Source organism: Prunus dulcis, chromosome 1, assembly GCF_902201215.1.
Source record: "Prunus dulcis chromosome 1, ALMONDv2, whole genome shotgun sequence".
Classification (NCBI taxonomy): Eukaryota; Viridiplantae; Streptophyta; class Magnoliopsida; order Rosales; family Rosaceae; genus Prunus; species Prunus dulcis.
In genome coordinates, this window is record NC_047650.1 from 13,055,940 (window position 1) to 13,072,712 (window position 16,773).

The following is a 16,773-nucleotide window of genomic DNA, read 5'->3' on the forward strand; positions in this document are numbered from 1 at the left end:
CATCGTCCATGGCCACGGGTTTTGTTGGATCAAAACGGGGCTGAGGTGTCTGTGCATGCAAATCAGTAACCTTCCTCTTTTTCCTGGAGGGATCGGTGAATGGACTCAACAATGGTGTCGCAGCCCGCTTAAGTCTGCACCCTTTGCCTTCACCATCTGGTTTCCGAACCGTGGCAGTAGCCTCGTTGTCCCCTTCATCACCAACCAGAGTTATGTTACATTTCATGGGAGGCCTGACCTTGCATCCCACCCCCTCAATTTCTGTCTTCTTCCAATCCTGTAACAAATGTAACATTGTTTTACAAATAACTCTATACCCATTCCCATCTTCCGGAGTAGGAAGGAGGGCATCTTCAACACTAGGAAGCTTCACATCTTCAGAGGTAGGAACCTTGTGAGGTTGTTGGTCCACTTGCCTCTCACTAACTGAAGTTTCAATTTCAGTGTCTATGACTTCCATGGCTGGGAAGGGTTCCACTCCATCAGCAGGGACTTCTGGTTCCCTTGGAGCCCCTTCTTGATCTGAGGCTGGAAAGTGTTCCACTCCATCACCACAGACTGGTGCTTCCATTTCACCCCGTTCTGTATGCATGCCTGGGAAGGGTTCTACTCCATCAGCTGGAACTTGAGTGTCCATTTTAGGTGCTGCTGTAGTCGGACTAGTAGGTTCATTTACGGGTGACAAATCATTCTGCCCTCCTTCATTCATCTGAGTAGTACAGACTTCCTCATGGCCTTCTCCACCATAATTTTTTTTTAACTCCTCCATCTCCAACTTCAAATAATGTTCGACTTCAGCAATTTTTAGGGTCAAATCCCGAATAGCCTTTTATTTCTGTCACACTCGTTCTCATGCTTCAAACAGTTCTTCTGTACAATAGCTTCCAAGTCACGAACTCTGTTCCTAAGCCCCCGATTTGAACTACGTAGCTTAGCCAACTGATCCTTAGTGCTGCGTAATTGATGCTTCAAACTGCGAACGTCATTAACAGACCCTTTGGCCTGCATACAGTTATAATGCAACAGTTAGAAAGCTTACAAAAAACCAGGAAACTATTTCCACTTCATTCCTATCGTATTCGCTATATTTTCACAACATTGGAAAAAGGTCATGCTCACCTTAGAAGAGGAGGGAAGGGTGGCTGTTTCCTCAACATCCGCGTCTTTTTCTTCACTAGAAGTGCCGGTTTTTTCTTCGGCCTCATCCCCAAATAATTCAACCATTTCTTCTTCGTTGTCATCATCACCCCAACTCCAGTAAGGTTGTTGCTTCTCAATATCTGTTGGCCGGAGAAGTTGCACATCAACCTCCAATTGAAACACAAAAAAAAAAAATCAGTTAACTTTGTACTTTTTCCTAATCATAACATCACTGATACAAACAGATCTAACCTCAAAGTTTTCAAAAACCTGACTCATAACCTCCCGAAAACGGGCCACCGTGTTGCTCCTCCAATGTAATATTCGAGGGATGTGCCTATTGTCTTCATGGACCGTGAAATGCAATGCTTCCAATGCTGGGAACACTTCAAAAGCCCAAATCTGTTCACAACAATGAAACATCAATATCTGTAAATGTATTTACATCAAATAGTTAATTGCTGGATATGTGTTCACCTGAAGAGCAAAGCCAAACCCCCTTATGATGTACTCTCTTGGTCTACCACTTCGCATTCTTGTCTGCGTTCTCTTTCCACTTTGTTTGGGCATTTTTCTTTTTTGGGGCACTTTGACTCGTTGGTATTCAGCACAAACTGCCCTCAACAGTGAAGCATTTGTCATTGCATATGACACTGCGCCCCATGGATACTTGTCAAACTCCTCTAGGTCTTCAAGCCAACTTCAAATAGCGCATGTCAATAAGCACATGCTTTTCAGTACCCAATAGAACAAAATTGGCAAAATAGACCATTCCAAGCTTTAACGCATCCTCATCATCTGTGCACTCGATGAAGGCGGTGTGTAGGTCCAAAAGGGTGGCAGGTTTATTGGTGCTGAAGTATTTTCGCTTCAACGAGCAATTTTCATTTGTCGCCTTCGGAATGAAAGGGAGCTTTCCGAACCTTAGCCCCGTGATGAGGCAAAATTGTTGGGCTGTGAATTGTATCAACTTGTTACCCACAATGAATTTTATCCCGTTCACCTGTGTAACTGTCTTAGGATCAGCCTTCCTCATCAACAGGCCGTGGACAATTTGTGAATTCCACTTCAGGTCCTCTATCAGTAATAGATGACCAAAACAACTTCCCTCGAACCTCTGTAACTGCTGCGTATTGAACTTCGCCTTTATTGTTGTAATGGCGGTCCTTGTGTGTGAAAGGGCAAATGGCTTTCCTTCGTACTTCTCATCCTCAGGAATCATAAGCTTTGCTTTACAAGCCATTCTCAAGTTCCCTGCACAACAACATCATACATATGGATCATTGGTTACCCATATTTCATACGTACATTACTCAAACTAATACTTTCAACCCATTTTGATATATGTATATACATTTGATAAAACCATAAATGTTTTTAAGCCTCTTTTCTACTCTCCAACTCTCTCCACACTCTCCTCTTATCTACATTCCCTTCTGCCAAATGTACATCCCATTCCATCAAAAAACCAAATACCACCCAAGTCTGAAAACAATTTCATCAACCACGGATCCACTTCATACAGGGTTTGGGCGAAATGGCTACAAGAATTACTCCAAATGCATCAATGCCTACTAAAATCTACTCATGACCATAGTTATATACATGTCTAGTCATATGCAATACAGTACCACACATGGAACATCAGTATTCACAGTTATGGACTCTGTGTGCAAACTAGACACGTCAAAATGTTCCTGCAACTGCAACTGCTAAACCTAGATGGATGAACATGCAATTTCTAAACAGATACTGAAGCCCCATAAAATACCATTTTCAGACATATATCACAAGCTGCAAGCAAGGAATAACAACACAATTTAGCAGGTTTTATACCACAGGGAACAGAAAATTTCCACGCCAACTAACTTTAGTATTTCAAAATCACATAATTAACCATTAACACTGGAAGGGTGCAAAATATGCTACTACGTGCTGAAACACCAATGATACCAACAAATTTACTTGTGCATTATTACTCAACACCTAATTCAAGGCCTACTGAGGTAATGGTGTGTTATAATGGAATAGCCCTTGGCACCAGAATAATTTCCCACACTAAATATGACTCATAAAATGGAAGTGAAAACAAGCATTGCCATAGAACCAATCCTATATGACAAATAGCAATTTGAGGCACTGCATCGTCCATAGAGCAAAATCAATACACCAATACAAGTTTCATCCCAGCATGATCTACTTCACAGTTAAATTACATTATTATTGCAATATCTCTAATTACTAAACTTCACAAATTCAGTCACAGGTTAGTGAAATTATCCTTCTCAAATGATAACCATACAAAAACACAAACTAGTCAATAACAAATACAAAACCCACCTTAGAATAACTCCTTCTCTGCCAGAACCGAATTCGAAATCCCAGCCACACCTACAGCAAATCGCGACTTTTGTCCTAACCGAGTCTCACAGGATTGAGAAGGAGGAGGACGTTTGTGAACAAAGTCCTAACCGAAACCAAAATTTAGGGTTTTTTTAGGCCCTGAAGGAGTAGAGAAGAAGAGAACGACGTCGATTCAAGACTCGAACTTAGAGGGAACTGAGACATCGTTTAAGGGAGAGAGCATTTAACGATTAAACCCTCTCTTTCACCGTCAAGAGCCCCCTCATCAATATTAAAAAATTAAAAACTCAACTAAAAAAAAAAAAAATACCAAAAACAATGCTAATGTCATTCATAGTAAATTCAACTTTTAAAAAGTTTCAAAAATAAAATGATTATACATAAACAAAATATACAATTATATATTCATATGCAAAGTCAGATTGCTTGGGTTTGGAGAGTCCCCTATTTGTCTAACTTTTAATCTGAGTGAAGAAATCCAGCGTGTGTGGCTTAATTTCTTGTGTCATTGCCCAAATTATTCATAAGTAAAATTAAGATAAACAAAAGATGTTATTTTCAAGATAAAGAGTGTTTGTAAAATTAAAATTAAAAAATCAGAAGAGCCTTTTTTTAGAGTGTTGATAAACAAACCCTAAAATTAACTAGGTATACCTTAATATTTTAATCAAAATGTAAAATTAAGTAAGTACACTCTATTTAACTAACAAAATCAAAAATGTAAAAAATCATTCAATTCTTAGTTTTTCTTGAATTTTAGACTTTCTTACGACTTTTCAGCAACCAAGTGGATTATAAACTTATAAAACATACAACAACCTGTGGAAGGGAAGACTTCAAGACATATTAAGCCTAGCTATTTAAAATTCAATTCCCGTAATTAGATTGCAGCCTCCAAAATGACATTCAAACCAAGGCACATGAAGCTACATCTCAATTATAGTACAAATTATCATCCTCTATTACCAAAATTACTTTCAATAACCACAAATTCATTTAAAATGACAATCAAACTCGAATCTTAAAAAGACTCAAAAGCTAATCACCTAAAGGCTCGTTTGGGAATGATTTTAGATAGGCCAATAATCACTTCTATGGAAAATCAATTCTCCATATAATCACTTTAAATATTTTTTAGTAATTTTATGGAGAAACACCTACCATATGTTTCTCTCTAGAATCACTTAAAATCACTAAAGTGATGATATAGAGAAGCAAATGGGAGATGCTTCTATCTAGACGTGATTCTAACTTATCCAAAATCACTCCTAAGCGAGCCCTAATTCTTAACACATACCTGACCGAATTGAACCAAAACAACGAAAACCCAGAAGAATAAACATACAAAAGAAACCAAAAACATCTTCAAATCGTACCCAATTTCCCAAATCTCCATAAACCAAGAAAGTCAAACATAACAAAAATTATTTCTTTAACAAAAGTCGAACATAACAAGTTTCATACTTGAAATTAAAAATAAATAGATCCTTTGGAGGTGGGTGTGTTGGAATCGTAGCTATTCATGGAAGAATATAAATAAATAAACAAGGGAGAAAGAACAAACTACTAACAATAAGATTCGCTGGATTTTGTTAGATAGATGGAAAACTTCGGGTATAATCAGGGGGTGTTATTTTGGATAGAGACAGAACCATAAACAAAGGGCTGGTTTAACTTACCCTATTCGTTGTCTCCTGGCATCTCTTGGCGTGGAGTGTATAATACATTATTATTAAGTTCTGTAATTAATATTGAGAGATTTGAAATAGGCTACTTCACAAGAGCACCAAAGTAGTGAAACTGAGACACAATCAAGGACCAATTCTTGGGATTGTGCAGTTTGATACGACCAAGAACATTCTTGGTTGGTGATGAGTTCCAAATTAAATTCTTGATAATTAGGTTAACTTTATTTTTATTTTTTACTTTTTTAAATTATATTTAGTTATAGTGAATTGACGAAAATACCTTTACACATTTAACAGAAATTTTAACAGAGTTAGACGCAGGTGGTAAATTGCAACACTTTTACAAAGTTTAGGAGGTTAAAAATAAAAAATAAAAATTCAGGTGGTAATGATGTTTATGCAAAATTCCCAAAGAATGAAAATGTAATTAAATATGAAAACTTGTTTTGTTTTGGTACAAGTGCTTCCATCTTGTGATGTCTTCATGAGGGTTTACAAGTTATCGCCTGATATGGGAAAAGCTATTATTATATCAGAATGCCTTCAAGTTGTGCTGCGGCAGAATTGACAGTAATTTCAGATTTCTTTTTTAAAATATATATTTTTTATTTTTGGTTGTTCTTGAGTAGTTAGAAAATAGTGATTGAGAAGAGAGATTAGAAACTAAATAGAGAGCCCTTTGTAATTTCAATTTTTTTAAAATTATTTTTATGCATATAGGTCTTGTCATAATAGATAGAAACCAGTCTTATATGTACATAGGATTAACACAGTATCACACTTTTCTATACTTCAATAGGAGTAAGATTTGCCTTCAAAATTCGATATTCCCTGCTCATCTTTAAGGGCTGATGTTGTTGTCATGACGTCATAAAACACACCGTTTTTTAGTTGAAGGATTCAAGGTTTTGGGTTTATACGTTACAAGAAAACACAATTATTAGCCATTGACATTCATAGCACATGAATGAGTTGGCTAAAAACATTATCAATGCCTAATAGTTGATAAAGAGCAGCAGATATATAAACACCTTCATAAAAATGCAAGAGAATCGATGATGAAAAGTAATAACCATTCTCTGATTCTGTATTGTTTTGCAAGGTAATTCTTCTATTTAAATGAAAGTAATTAAGGGTCTATTTGGTATTTAACTTGAATTCAACTTTTTAAATTCAAAAACAAAATTTGAGTCCAAAAACAAAGAAAACTTGTTTGGTAGCCCTATTTTTAAAAACTCAAACTCAAAAACAAACTGAAAAACACCTCAATTATTAAAAACAAAAAATATTTGTTTTTTCAGTTTTTTTCTAACAACCCACAAGTTCTCAAATTTTTAAGATTTGAAAATAGTTTTCAAGTTGCATACCAAACAAGTTTTTGAATCTTAAAAATAGATTTAAGAACTCATCGTTTTTAAGAAAAACCAACATTTTTGAGTTCCCCATTTGAATAGGATACCAAACGCCCCCTAAACCTTTGAAACTAATTGGTTTATGTGCTAGATTGGGATTGAAACTTTTCCCCAAATTGTCATCTTGGAGCTTATTGCTGCAATATTAGTTGGTTAATATTGTGTGCACATAAATTTCGCAAGTGATCATAAGTTAATTTGCTAGAAATCAAGCCTTAATTATTGAAGGATGACTTTTGATTGAAGTTTATTGCCTTGTACAGCTGATTTACATAGACATTGTTGATGTCTAAACCCTTTGAGCTGAAAGAACTTTGAGCTGAGAGCATTTTGAGCTGAAAGCAATGGAGCTAAATACCTTGGAGCAGAAGCAACTCAGTCTGCTTATGTTACAGTCTATGAAACTTCCGTTTCTTTTAATTTTTCTTCTTTTCTGTCTTAATGTAATTGGAGCCCTTGGATCATAGTCCAAGTGATCTCTTAGTTAGCCTAGGATCTAAGCATTAGATTATGACATATGGACTCATCTCATAGGATGATATAATCAAAGGCTAAGATTGAATAAGTTTGTAAAATCTGTTAGAGAATTAGATTCTCTCTCACACACACTTACATACATGTAGAGTGTAATACTTTTTCAGTATCATTAAGAAATTACAAGAGTAGCAACGTTCTCTCTCACACTTTCTCTGTGCTTTCCTCTCTTCTTTCCAAAACCACATTACAAAAACCTGCAAATTCAATGAACTCTAACATGGCCTCAGAGCCAGGTTTGATCATTTGAGCTGGGAGTAAACCTGTGAACAAGGAGAAGGATTTGATTTTTGAGCTGTTTTTGAGCTTCCTTCGACTGTGCAGCTGAGATTTCTTGAATCCAATGTCTCACATGGCAGGATCTAGCACCTCTGAGCTTCGCACACCTGTGTTCAATGGAGAAAACTATGAATTCTGGAGCATTCGGATGAAAACAATACTGAAATCTCATGGACTATGGGATCTGGTTGAACATGGCTGCAATGATCCAGATTCAAAGAAAGAAAAAGAGATAGAAGAGACTAAGGATGCTGAGAAGTCTACATTGGCTCAGCTTCTGATGAAGGATGCTAGAGCACTTGGATTAATCCAAAGTGCTGTCTCAGATCAACTCTTCCCCAGAATAGTGAATGAGGAGACCTCAAAGGGAGCTTGGGACATTCTGAAGCTGGAATTCAGAGGAGATAAGCAGGTACGAAATGTAAAACTGCAAGGATTGCGTAGAGAATTTGAATATACTCGCATGAAAGACAGTGAATCTCTATCTGTGTATCTTGCTAGATTGTTTGATATCTTAAATCACATGAAAAGTTATGGAGAGGAATTATCCAGGGAGAGGATTGTGCAGAAACTGCTTTTTAGCCTGCCAAAGTCCTATGATCCTATTTGTTCTGTTATTGAACATTCTAAGGATCTAGAAATTTTGGAAGTGCAAGAGGTGGTTGCCTCCTTGAAGAGCTTTGAGCTCAGATTGGATCGCCATACTGAAAACTCTACAGAAAGAGCCTTTGCTAGTCTGAATATTGAGGAGAAGAATTCAAAGAGTGGCAGTTTTTCTGGAGACCAAAAATCTCAGAAAAACTGGAAAACAAGTGAAGGTAACAAAATGGCCTGTAAACATTGTGATAAGCTGCATTATGGCAAGTGCTGGTTTGAAGGCAAGCCTAAATGCCATGGATGTGGAAAATTTGGGCATATGATCCGAGAGTGCAATGGAAATAAAAATGCACATAAGGTGAATTATGCAAATCAGGTGGAGGAAACAGGTACTTTGTTCTACATGTGCAATGCTGCAACAGATGTTAAAAAGAATCACTCATGGTACATTGATAGTGGTTGTAGTAACCACATGACAGGAAATGAGGGGCTCTTAGTGGATATTCAAAGGAATTTGAATTCTAAAGTCAAGATGGGAACTGGAGAGGTAGTTCCAGTGGCAGGAAAAGGAACTCTGGTGATCAAAACCAAGCTGGGAAAGAAGCACATACAAGAAGTAATGCTTGTACCTGGTCTGGAAGAAAATCTACTTAGTGTTGGGCAAATGATGGAGCATGGTTATTATCTTGTGTTTGGAGGGAACATGGTGAATGTGTATGATGATCAGTCACTAGGAAATCTGATTGTGAGGGTTCAGATGACCAATAACAGATGTTTTCCACTTACAATGATGCCTGCAAATGAGTTGGCCTTAAGAGCAAGTGTTTCTCACTGCCTGCAGACATGGCATAAAAGGCTAGGACACTTAAATGAGAGAAGTTTGAAACTGCTTGAAAACCAAGGCATGGTTCATGGTCTGCCTCATTTGGAGCAAGTCTCTGTGGTTTGTGAAGGCTGCATGTTAGGAAAGCAGCACAGAGATTCTTTCCCTTTGGAATCTACTTGGAGAGCATCACATCCTTTGGAATTGGTTCACACAGATATCTGTGGACCAATGAAAACAGACTCAATATCAGGAAATAAATACTTCCTGCTATTCACTGATGACTGCACTAGAATGTCATGGGTGTATTTTATTAGAAACAAGTCAAGTGCATTGGAGTGTTTTAGAAAATTCAAAGCCATGACAGAGCTGCAGAGTGGGTACAAGATCAAAGGCTTGAGAAGTGACAGGGGTGGGAGAGTTTCTGTCAAGTGAATTCAACAGTTTCTGTGCAGAGGTTGGCATTCAAAGGCAATTAACTGTGGCATACTCTCCTCAGCAGAATGGAGTAGCAGAGAGAAAGAATAGGACAGTAGTTGAAATGGCAAAGTCCATGCTGCATGAAAAGAGTATTCCCTATGAATTTTGGGCAGAGGCTGTAAATACTGCAGTTTATCTACTAAATAGATGTCCTACTAAGTCTCTAAACAAAGTAACACCTTTTGAAGCCTACACTGGGAGAAAACCAGGAATTGCTCACTTAAAAATCTTTGGATCACCATGCCATGTGCTAATTCCTTCAGCACTAAGGCACAAACTTGAGGAGAACAGTCACAAATGTATTCTTGTAGGCTATGGCCTGTGTGAAAAAGGTTACAGGATATTTGATCCAAGCTCTAGGAAGGTAATTCTGTCCAGAGATGTGCATTTTGATGAGGATGGTTTATGGAAATGGGAAAATGAACAAAAGGGAGAAATAACAGTTTCTATGCCTGCAGAAAATGAGAACTGTGAACCAAGTCTAGACTTGGACACACCACTGCAAATGGATGCAGGAACCACAGTGCAAGATGAACCAAGTCTAGACTTGGACACACCACTGCAAATGGATGCAGGAACCACAGTGCAAGATGAACCAAGTCAAGACTTGGATGCATCAACTCAAATGGGTGAAAACAATATCCTGCAAGAGGAGAGAATAAGTGGAATTTCACAAGCCATTGACCACACACCAAAGAAATGGAGAAGTGTAAATGAAATCATGGCTCAGTGCAACATCTGCATTGTTGAACCTGAAAGCTTTGAAGATGCAAACCTTGATGAGTCTTGGAGAAATGCAATGAAGGCTGAACTGGAGATGATTGAAAAAAATGACACATGGACACTAGTGGACAGACCATTTGGTAAACCAATCATTGGTGTCAAATGGGTCTACAAGACGAAACTTAATCTAGATGGATCTGTACAGAAGAACAAGGCCAGATTAGTGGCAAAGGGCTACTCACAGAAACCTGGAATAGACTACAATGAAACATTTGCTCCTGTAGCAAGGTTGGACACCATTAGGACCTTGATTGCTCTTGCTGTACAGAAGGAATGGAATTTGTACCAATTGGATGTCAAGTCTGCATTTCTAAATGGAGTGTTAAAAGAAGAAGTTTATGTGGAGCAGCCACAAGGGTTTGTTAAAGACAATGAAGAAATCAGGGTGTACAAGCTGAACAAAGCTTTGTATGGACTAAAACAGGCTCCAAGAGCCTGGTATGATGAGATAGATTCATATTTCAACAGGGCAGGATTCAAGAAAAGTCCTAGTGAGGCAACACTTTATGTCAAAACAAGTGACACTTCAGGTATTCTTATTGTTTCACTTTATGTGGATGATATTGTTTATACTGGAAGTTGTGGGAAATTGCTTGAAGAATTCAAAAATGACATGATGAAGCACTATGAGATGACTGATCTCGGCCTGCTCTATCATTTTCTTGGCATGGGAGTTGTGCAGACCAATAAGCACACATTTCTTCATCAGAAGAAATATGCAATGAAAGTAATTGAAAAGTTTGGTCTAAAGGACTGCAAATCTGTGGTGACTCCACTAGTTGCAAGTGAGAGGCTGTGCAAGGAAGATGGGAGTGAGGCAGCAAATGAGAATGAGTATAGACAGATTGTTGGTAGTCTGCTCTATTTGACAGCTACAAGACCAGACATTATGTTTGCTTCTAGCTTGCTTGCTAGGTTCATGCATAATCCTACTAGAAAACACATGGGAACAGCCAAGAGAGTCTTGAGGTACATCCAAGGCACACTAGATTTTGGGATTGAGTTCATAAAAGGGAAATCAGCCACTTTGATAGGGTATTGTGACAGTGACTGGGCAGGAAGTGAAGATGATAGAAGAAGCACCTCAGGCTATGCATTCACACTTGGATCTGGTATGTTCTCATGGGCATCCATTAAGCAAAATACAGTAGCTTTGTCTACTGCAGAGGCAGAATACGTCAGTGCTGCTGAAGCAACATCACAGGCTAAGTGGCTAAGGTTTGTTCTTGAAGACTTTGGTGAAGAGCAAGTGGAAGGTACACCAATCTTGTGTGATAATACCTCTGCCATAGCAATGGCTAAGAATCCAGTTTTCCACCAGAAAACCAGACATATCAGTAGAAAGTTTCACTTCATTCGTGAAGCTATTCAAGCTAAGGAGATTGAACTAATCTACTGCAAAACAGAAGATCAGATTGCTGACATTCTTACCAAGGCTTTGTCCAAGGATCGATTTGTGTATCTAAGAGACTTACTTGGTGTGAAATCAGCTAAAGGGTTAGAAGGGAGTGTTGATGTCTAAACCCTTTGAGCTGAAAGCATTTTGAGCTGAGATTTTTGAGCTGAAAGCAATGGAGCTAAATACCTTGGAGCAGAAGCAACTCAGTCTGCTTATGTTACAGTCTATGAAACTTCCGTTTCTTTTAATTTTTCTTCTTTTCTGTCTTAATGTAATTGGAGCCCTTGGATCATAGTCCAAGTGATCTCTTAGTTAGCCTAGGATCTAAGCATTAGATTATGACATATGGACTCATCTCATAGGATGATATAATCAAAGGCTAAGATTGAATAAGTTTGTAAAATCTGTTATTTCACTGTGCTTTCCTATCTTCTTTCCAAAACCACATTACAAAAACCTGCAAATTCAATGAACTCTAACAGACATCACTTTTATTTCCTTCTTTTATGTATAATCACCTTAGCTTAGACACAACATCTAGCGATTCCTTCCTTTTCGTATATCTTTCAGATTGTTATATATTTGCAAACTTATGAGTATAGAAAACATTCACTATATTTCCTTATAGCAATCTAGCAATAATTAACACTAGTTGAATTTGCGTACGTAGTGAATCAATGCATATGGCCTTCAAAGCAATTTTCGTTGCAATCGTTTGCCTCTTGGTCTCTGCAAGGGCAGTTTCTCCAATCCTTGTTCGTGGGATCCGCATACTAGGACATGTGTTTTGCACTGTCGACAACTTTGCCGTCGATCCTCTTCATACCCCAATATTCCCAAGTAAGTTCATTAAATTAGCCCGCCGATGCCACCAATTACTTTCCTATAAGGTTACTTCTTGTTATATATATATATATATATATATATATATATTTGTGTGTAGATGCTACTGTGGTACTGCAGTGTGGAAATGAAAATACAACAATTGTTTCTACAAGAACCAACAACGCCGAAGCATTTCATATCTTATTGGATCCTTCGATCTCCGTTGCCTCTTCGATAGAGTCTGATTGCAGGCTAGTTGTTACCACACCACTTGCCAACTGCAATGCCGCTTTGTCTCCAACACGAACTCTCTCATCGGAGTTGCTGTTCTTTCTAACCTTAATCGGCGATGTCGTTTTCGATACCTATGTTCCACGTCGGTTTCATGCTCAAAGGCTGAGCAACTTATACAAATGAGCAAGCGTTTAAACAATAACATATAGGAGCCTCTGTAGGATTATGGTCGTCTTAATTTATTTTCCAAGTATTAGTTTCTGTTATGGTTCATGAAGTCCTCCCATGCATGTACCAGAACGAAGGTTGGGATTCAGATTATTGCACTACCGATTCTCTGCTCCTTCCTTTCACAAGCAAATAATTAATAACGGCTATTTATTTCAATTGCAAGTTACAACTTACAAACCTTGTATGCTTTGCCCTTGCCACATATTGAGTGCAAGCAACAGAAACTGTGGGGGGGCTCATGTGACTTGAAAAATTCATACTAGTATTATACAAGTCATTTTCATGTACAATTTTATATCCTCCAAGGGTATCACCATAGAAGTCATTAGAGGTTTTTGAAATACTACTTGAGTTTAATATCAAAATTAATTTGAATTTGACACATTAAATTATTCAATTTCAAGAAAGTTTTAATCACAACCTAGCATAAATGTTTATCAAATTCCACCAAACTTCCTTTTAACTTGTTGGAATTAACTTAACATTTTATTAGACATAAATAACTCATTGAAGAAAAAAAGAGTTGAAACAAAGTTCACATATGTCACCAAGAATAATTAAACAATTACTGTGGATTAAGCTGCTATACCACCATTTTTTCCCGTTTGAATAAGTTATGTTTAAAAGGTACAATCTCACATTGAAAACTAGACAAAATAAATACAACATATAATGTGTGATTCTACTACTAATATAGCCCTGATGACTTTTTTGCTGAAACCCAACACCTTGTTGGGTAATACAGGTGGTTGGTCCTCTTTGAAATCTTAACAATTTATATGTTGGGGTCCGACCTCTTTGAACATTAGGAATAAAAATACAACTAGATCATGAGAAATGTTAAATAATTGTTTTCTAAGTTGTTCCTTCCACATTTCATAAGGGCGTCAATCTCTTATGTCTCTAAGACTCTAACCCATCCAAAAGAAAAAGAAAAGAACTTCACCATATATCAAGAAGTAAATGAATGACCACTTATTTTTGGAGGAGGCGGAACTCCAAATCTCGCTAGGTGAGGCAATATGCCTCATAGAATTGGTTATTGCATGCACAGCAATTCTGCAAGTCATCAGTTACAAAAGCTGAGCCCAATATTGATGAGGATCCCAGGTCCCTAGTTGTTGCATTCTACATACAAGGGACTGTGTTTTGCACTAGGCCGCCGATCCTTTTCTGACTCCAACATTCCCATGTAAGTTCATTAGTAGGCCAGACCACCAATCACAATTCTAAGTTAGCTCTATGGTTTTATTGAATTATAAAATTGTTATGTTTTCTTTTACGTATGTTTATAGATGCTACTGTGGACCTGTAAATACAACGATTGCTCTTGCGAGAACCATCAAGAATGGAGTGTTTTCAATCTTGCTGGATCCTTTGACGTCCTCTGCTGGGCCTGGCTCTTTGATATCTTCTTGCAGGCTGGTGCTTACCACACCGCTTTCAAGCTGCAATGCCACTTTGTCCACACAGCCTTTCTCAACCGCGTTGCAGGTGATTAGACAAACTCAACCTCACAAGGTCTATCTCTTCAATATTTTTCCAGTTCGGTTCATGCCCAAAGTCTAAGCTTAATACAAATGAGCAAGCGTTTAGGGAATTAACGTAACTAACCTCAATTTGATTAGCTAGCTAGGATAGCCTATGTAGGATTATAGTCGTCCCAGACATTTATTTCAATTACAAGTTATAACCATTATATACTTTTGTCATTGTCACATATTGAGTGCAGCAGAACTATCATTTAGTTAGCTTCAAATGGTTTCACGCAATATCATTTAAAAGATAAAATGCTTACACCTTATAAGAACCAAACCAAAGGCATTTAGGAGCATAAACCCAGTAAGAAGAGCCAAAGCTTTAGAAGCTTTTGGTTTTGGGAGAAGAGAATTTGAATGTCGGGAACCATCATTGGCAAGTTCAACCCTTTACATGGTGGTGACATCATCCTCTCTCTTTTTCACAAGCACATGACCTTTGGCCATTTGAAGCAATCCACTCCTTCCTCATCACCTTTGGCCTCTCACAAAACCCTTTCTTCCTCGCCAAGCTTGTTACTTCCATTGCAGCCTCTTAACCTAGCCATCTTGCCTACGCTTCGCTGCTCATTGCAACCTCTCAACCTAGTCATCTTGCCTACGTTTCGCTGCTCTTCGATGGGGTAGAAGCACCCACAACTCATTTATGAAATTCCATAATCAGATCATTCTCTACGAGTTCAAAAGCTCGCAGGTCCCTCATTTTCTATTCAAAAATGCGCACAAATGGTATTGCTCCCGACAAGCACACCTTTCCTTTGCTTCTCAAGGGCTTTTCCAAGTTGGAAAACGAAAACCTATTTCAATTTTATGCTCATATAGTCAAGTTTGGATTGAATTTTGACCAATTTGTGAGGAATTCATTGACATATGCATTTTTTGGTTGTGGATACTTAGAGTCTGCCAACCATGTGTTTGATGAAAGTACGCACAATGATGTGGTTGCTTGGACTGCATTTATTGATGGGTATGTGAAAAACGGTCGTGCCCTGGAAGCAATCAAGTGTTTTTTTGGAGATGAGATTGATGGGAATTAGGGTCGATCAGGTGATAGTTGTTAGTGCTCTTTGTGCTGCCGGAATGGCTGGTGATATTTGGTTTGGACGGTGCGTTCATGGGTTCTATGTGGAAGCAGGTAGAGTACAATGGGATGCCTATGTTTGTAGCGCTCTTATGGATATGTACATGAAGTGCGGCTACCACAAAGATGCTTGTAAAGTTTTTAATGAAATGCCAGTTAAAAATGTAGTTTGTTGGAGTGCCTTGATAGCAGGTTATACACAATGTAGCAAATATAAAGATGCATTGCTTGCCTTGAAATATATGCTTTCAGAGAGCATCAGACCTAACCAATCTACATTCACGAGTGTACTTACTTCTTGTGCACACCTAGGGGCGCTAGATAGAGGAAAGTCGGTTCATGGTTACATATGTAGGCATAAAATTCCGGTGAACTTGTTACTTGGAACATCATTAGTAAATATGTAAGCAAAATGTGGTTGCATTGATGTGGCTCTATCTGTTTTTGGAAAGTTGCCCACCAAGGATTCTTTACTTGGACTGCCATGATTAGTGGGTTGGCAATGAACGGGGATGTTTTAAAAGCTTTGAACTTCTTCTCACATATGTTACAGAGTGGGGTTCTACCTAATGAAGTAACCTTCATTGGTGTTCTTAGTGCTTGTTCTCATGGAGGTCTTGTAGATGAGGGACGTAAGCTTATTGGTTCAATGAAGCAAATTTTTCATTTGGAGCCTAATGTAGATCAGTACGGTTGTATGGTTGATTTACTTGGTAGGGCTGGGTACTTGGAAGAAGCAAGAAATATGATTGATGCCAATGTTGCCAACAACTGGTGTATGGGGAGCTCTGCTTGGTGCCTGTGTGATTCAGAAGAATTTTGAGCTAGGGGAACTTGTAGGAAATCATCTGATCAAGCTGCAGTCAAATCACAGTGGACGATACATACTTTTGTCAAACTTGTACTCGACATAGAAAAAATGGGAAATAGCTGCTGGCATAAGGAAGCTCATGAAAGGGAAACGTGTTGAAAAGATAACAGGGCATAGCTGGATAGAAGTCAATGGTGCAATTTTTGAGTTTGCTGCTTTTGACAAATCACATTCTAAATTAGATAATATATATTTGATGCTGGACAACATGTTCGTCCAATTAAAACTCGCTGGATATGTTCTAGATACTAACCTACTTGCGTTTGACATTGATGGAAGCTGAGTATAACATATCATCTCCCAAGCATGATGATTTTCTCATTGACAAGGATGGTTAGCTTTGAACTTTATTGCATACTCCAAATTCAATGCATCATGGTGTGTTGACTTCTTGCCTTATTGATTGAAGTGCTTGTAGATACTTGGAACCTTTGTCAGACAATTCTACAACTTATGCTTGACCTTTTTTCTTTTTTTTTTTTTTTTTTTTTGGT

At 38.0% G+C, this 16,773-nt stretch overlaps 2 protein-coding genes and 1 pseudogene across 2 annotated transcripts; 1 reads left to right on the plus strand and 2 right to left on the minus strand.

The window, feature by feature from the left end:
- Positions 1 to 810: 810 nt before the first annotated feature.
- LOC117614317 lies at positions 811 to 1,674 on the minus strand. The gene is made up of 4 exons (XM_034343084.1): positions 1,618 to 1,674; positions 1,393 to 1,542; positions 1,120 to 1,308; positions 811 to 1,002 (listed from the first exon to the last, which is right to left on the minus strand). The coding sequence occupies exons 1-4, from the start codon at positions 1,672 to 1,674 to the stop codon at positions 811 to 813; spliced, it is 588 nt and encodes a 195-aa protein (XP_034198975.1).
- A 157-nt stretch (positions 1,675 to 1,831) lies between these two features.
- LOC117614324 lies at positions 1,832 to 2,383 on the minus strand. Its single transcript, XM_034343096.1, has one exon. It carries the CDS (start codon positions 2,381 to 2,383, stop codon positions 1,832 to 1,834), a length of 552 nt encoding a protein of 183 aa, XP_034198987.1.
- Positions 2,384 to 15,043: 12,660 nt separating this feature from the next.
- Positions 15,044 to 16,562, plus strand: LOC117614344 (annotated as a pseudogene).
- The last annotated feature ends 211 nt before the right edge of the window (positions 16,563 to 16,773 follow it).

Bases quoted from the DNA above. Each gene is read 5' to 3' on its own strand.
- LOC117614317 (XM_034343084.1), bottom strand. From the start codon at position 1,674: ATGCGAAGTGGTAGACCAAGAGAGTACATCATAAGGGGGTTTGGCTTT. The intron at 1,309-1,392 runs GTTAGATCTGTT...TTTCAATTGGAG, and splicing joins AGGTTTTTGAAAACTTTGAG to GTTGATGTGCAACTTCTCCG. The intron at 1,003-1,119 runs GTGAGCATGACC...AACTGTATGCAG, and splicing joins CCCTTCCCTCCTCTTCTAAG to GCCAAAGGGTCTGTTAATGA.
- LOC117614324 (XM_034343096.1), bottom strand. From the start codon at position 2,383: ATGGCTTGTAAAGCAAAGCTTATGATTCCTGAGGATGAGAAGTACGAA.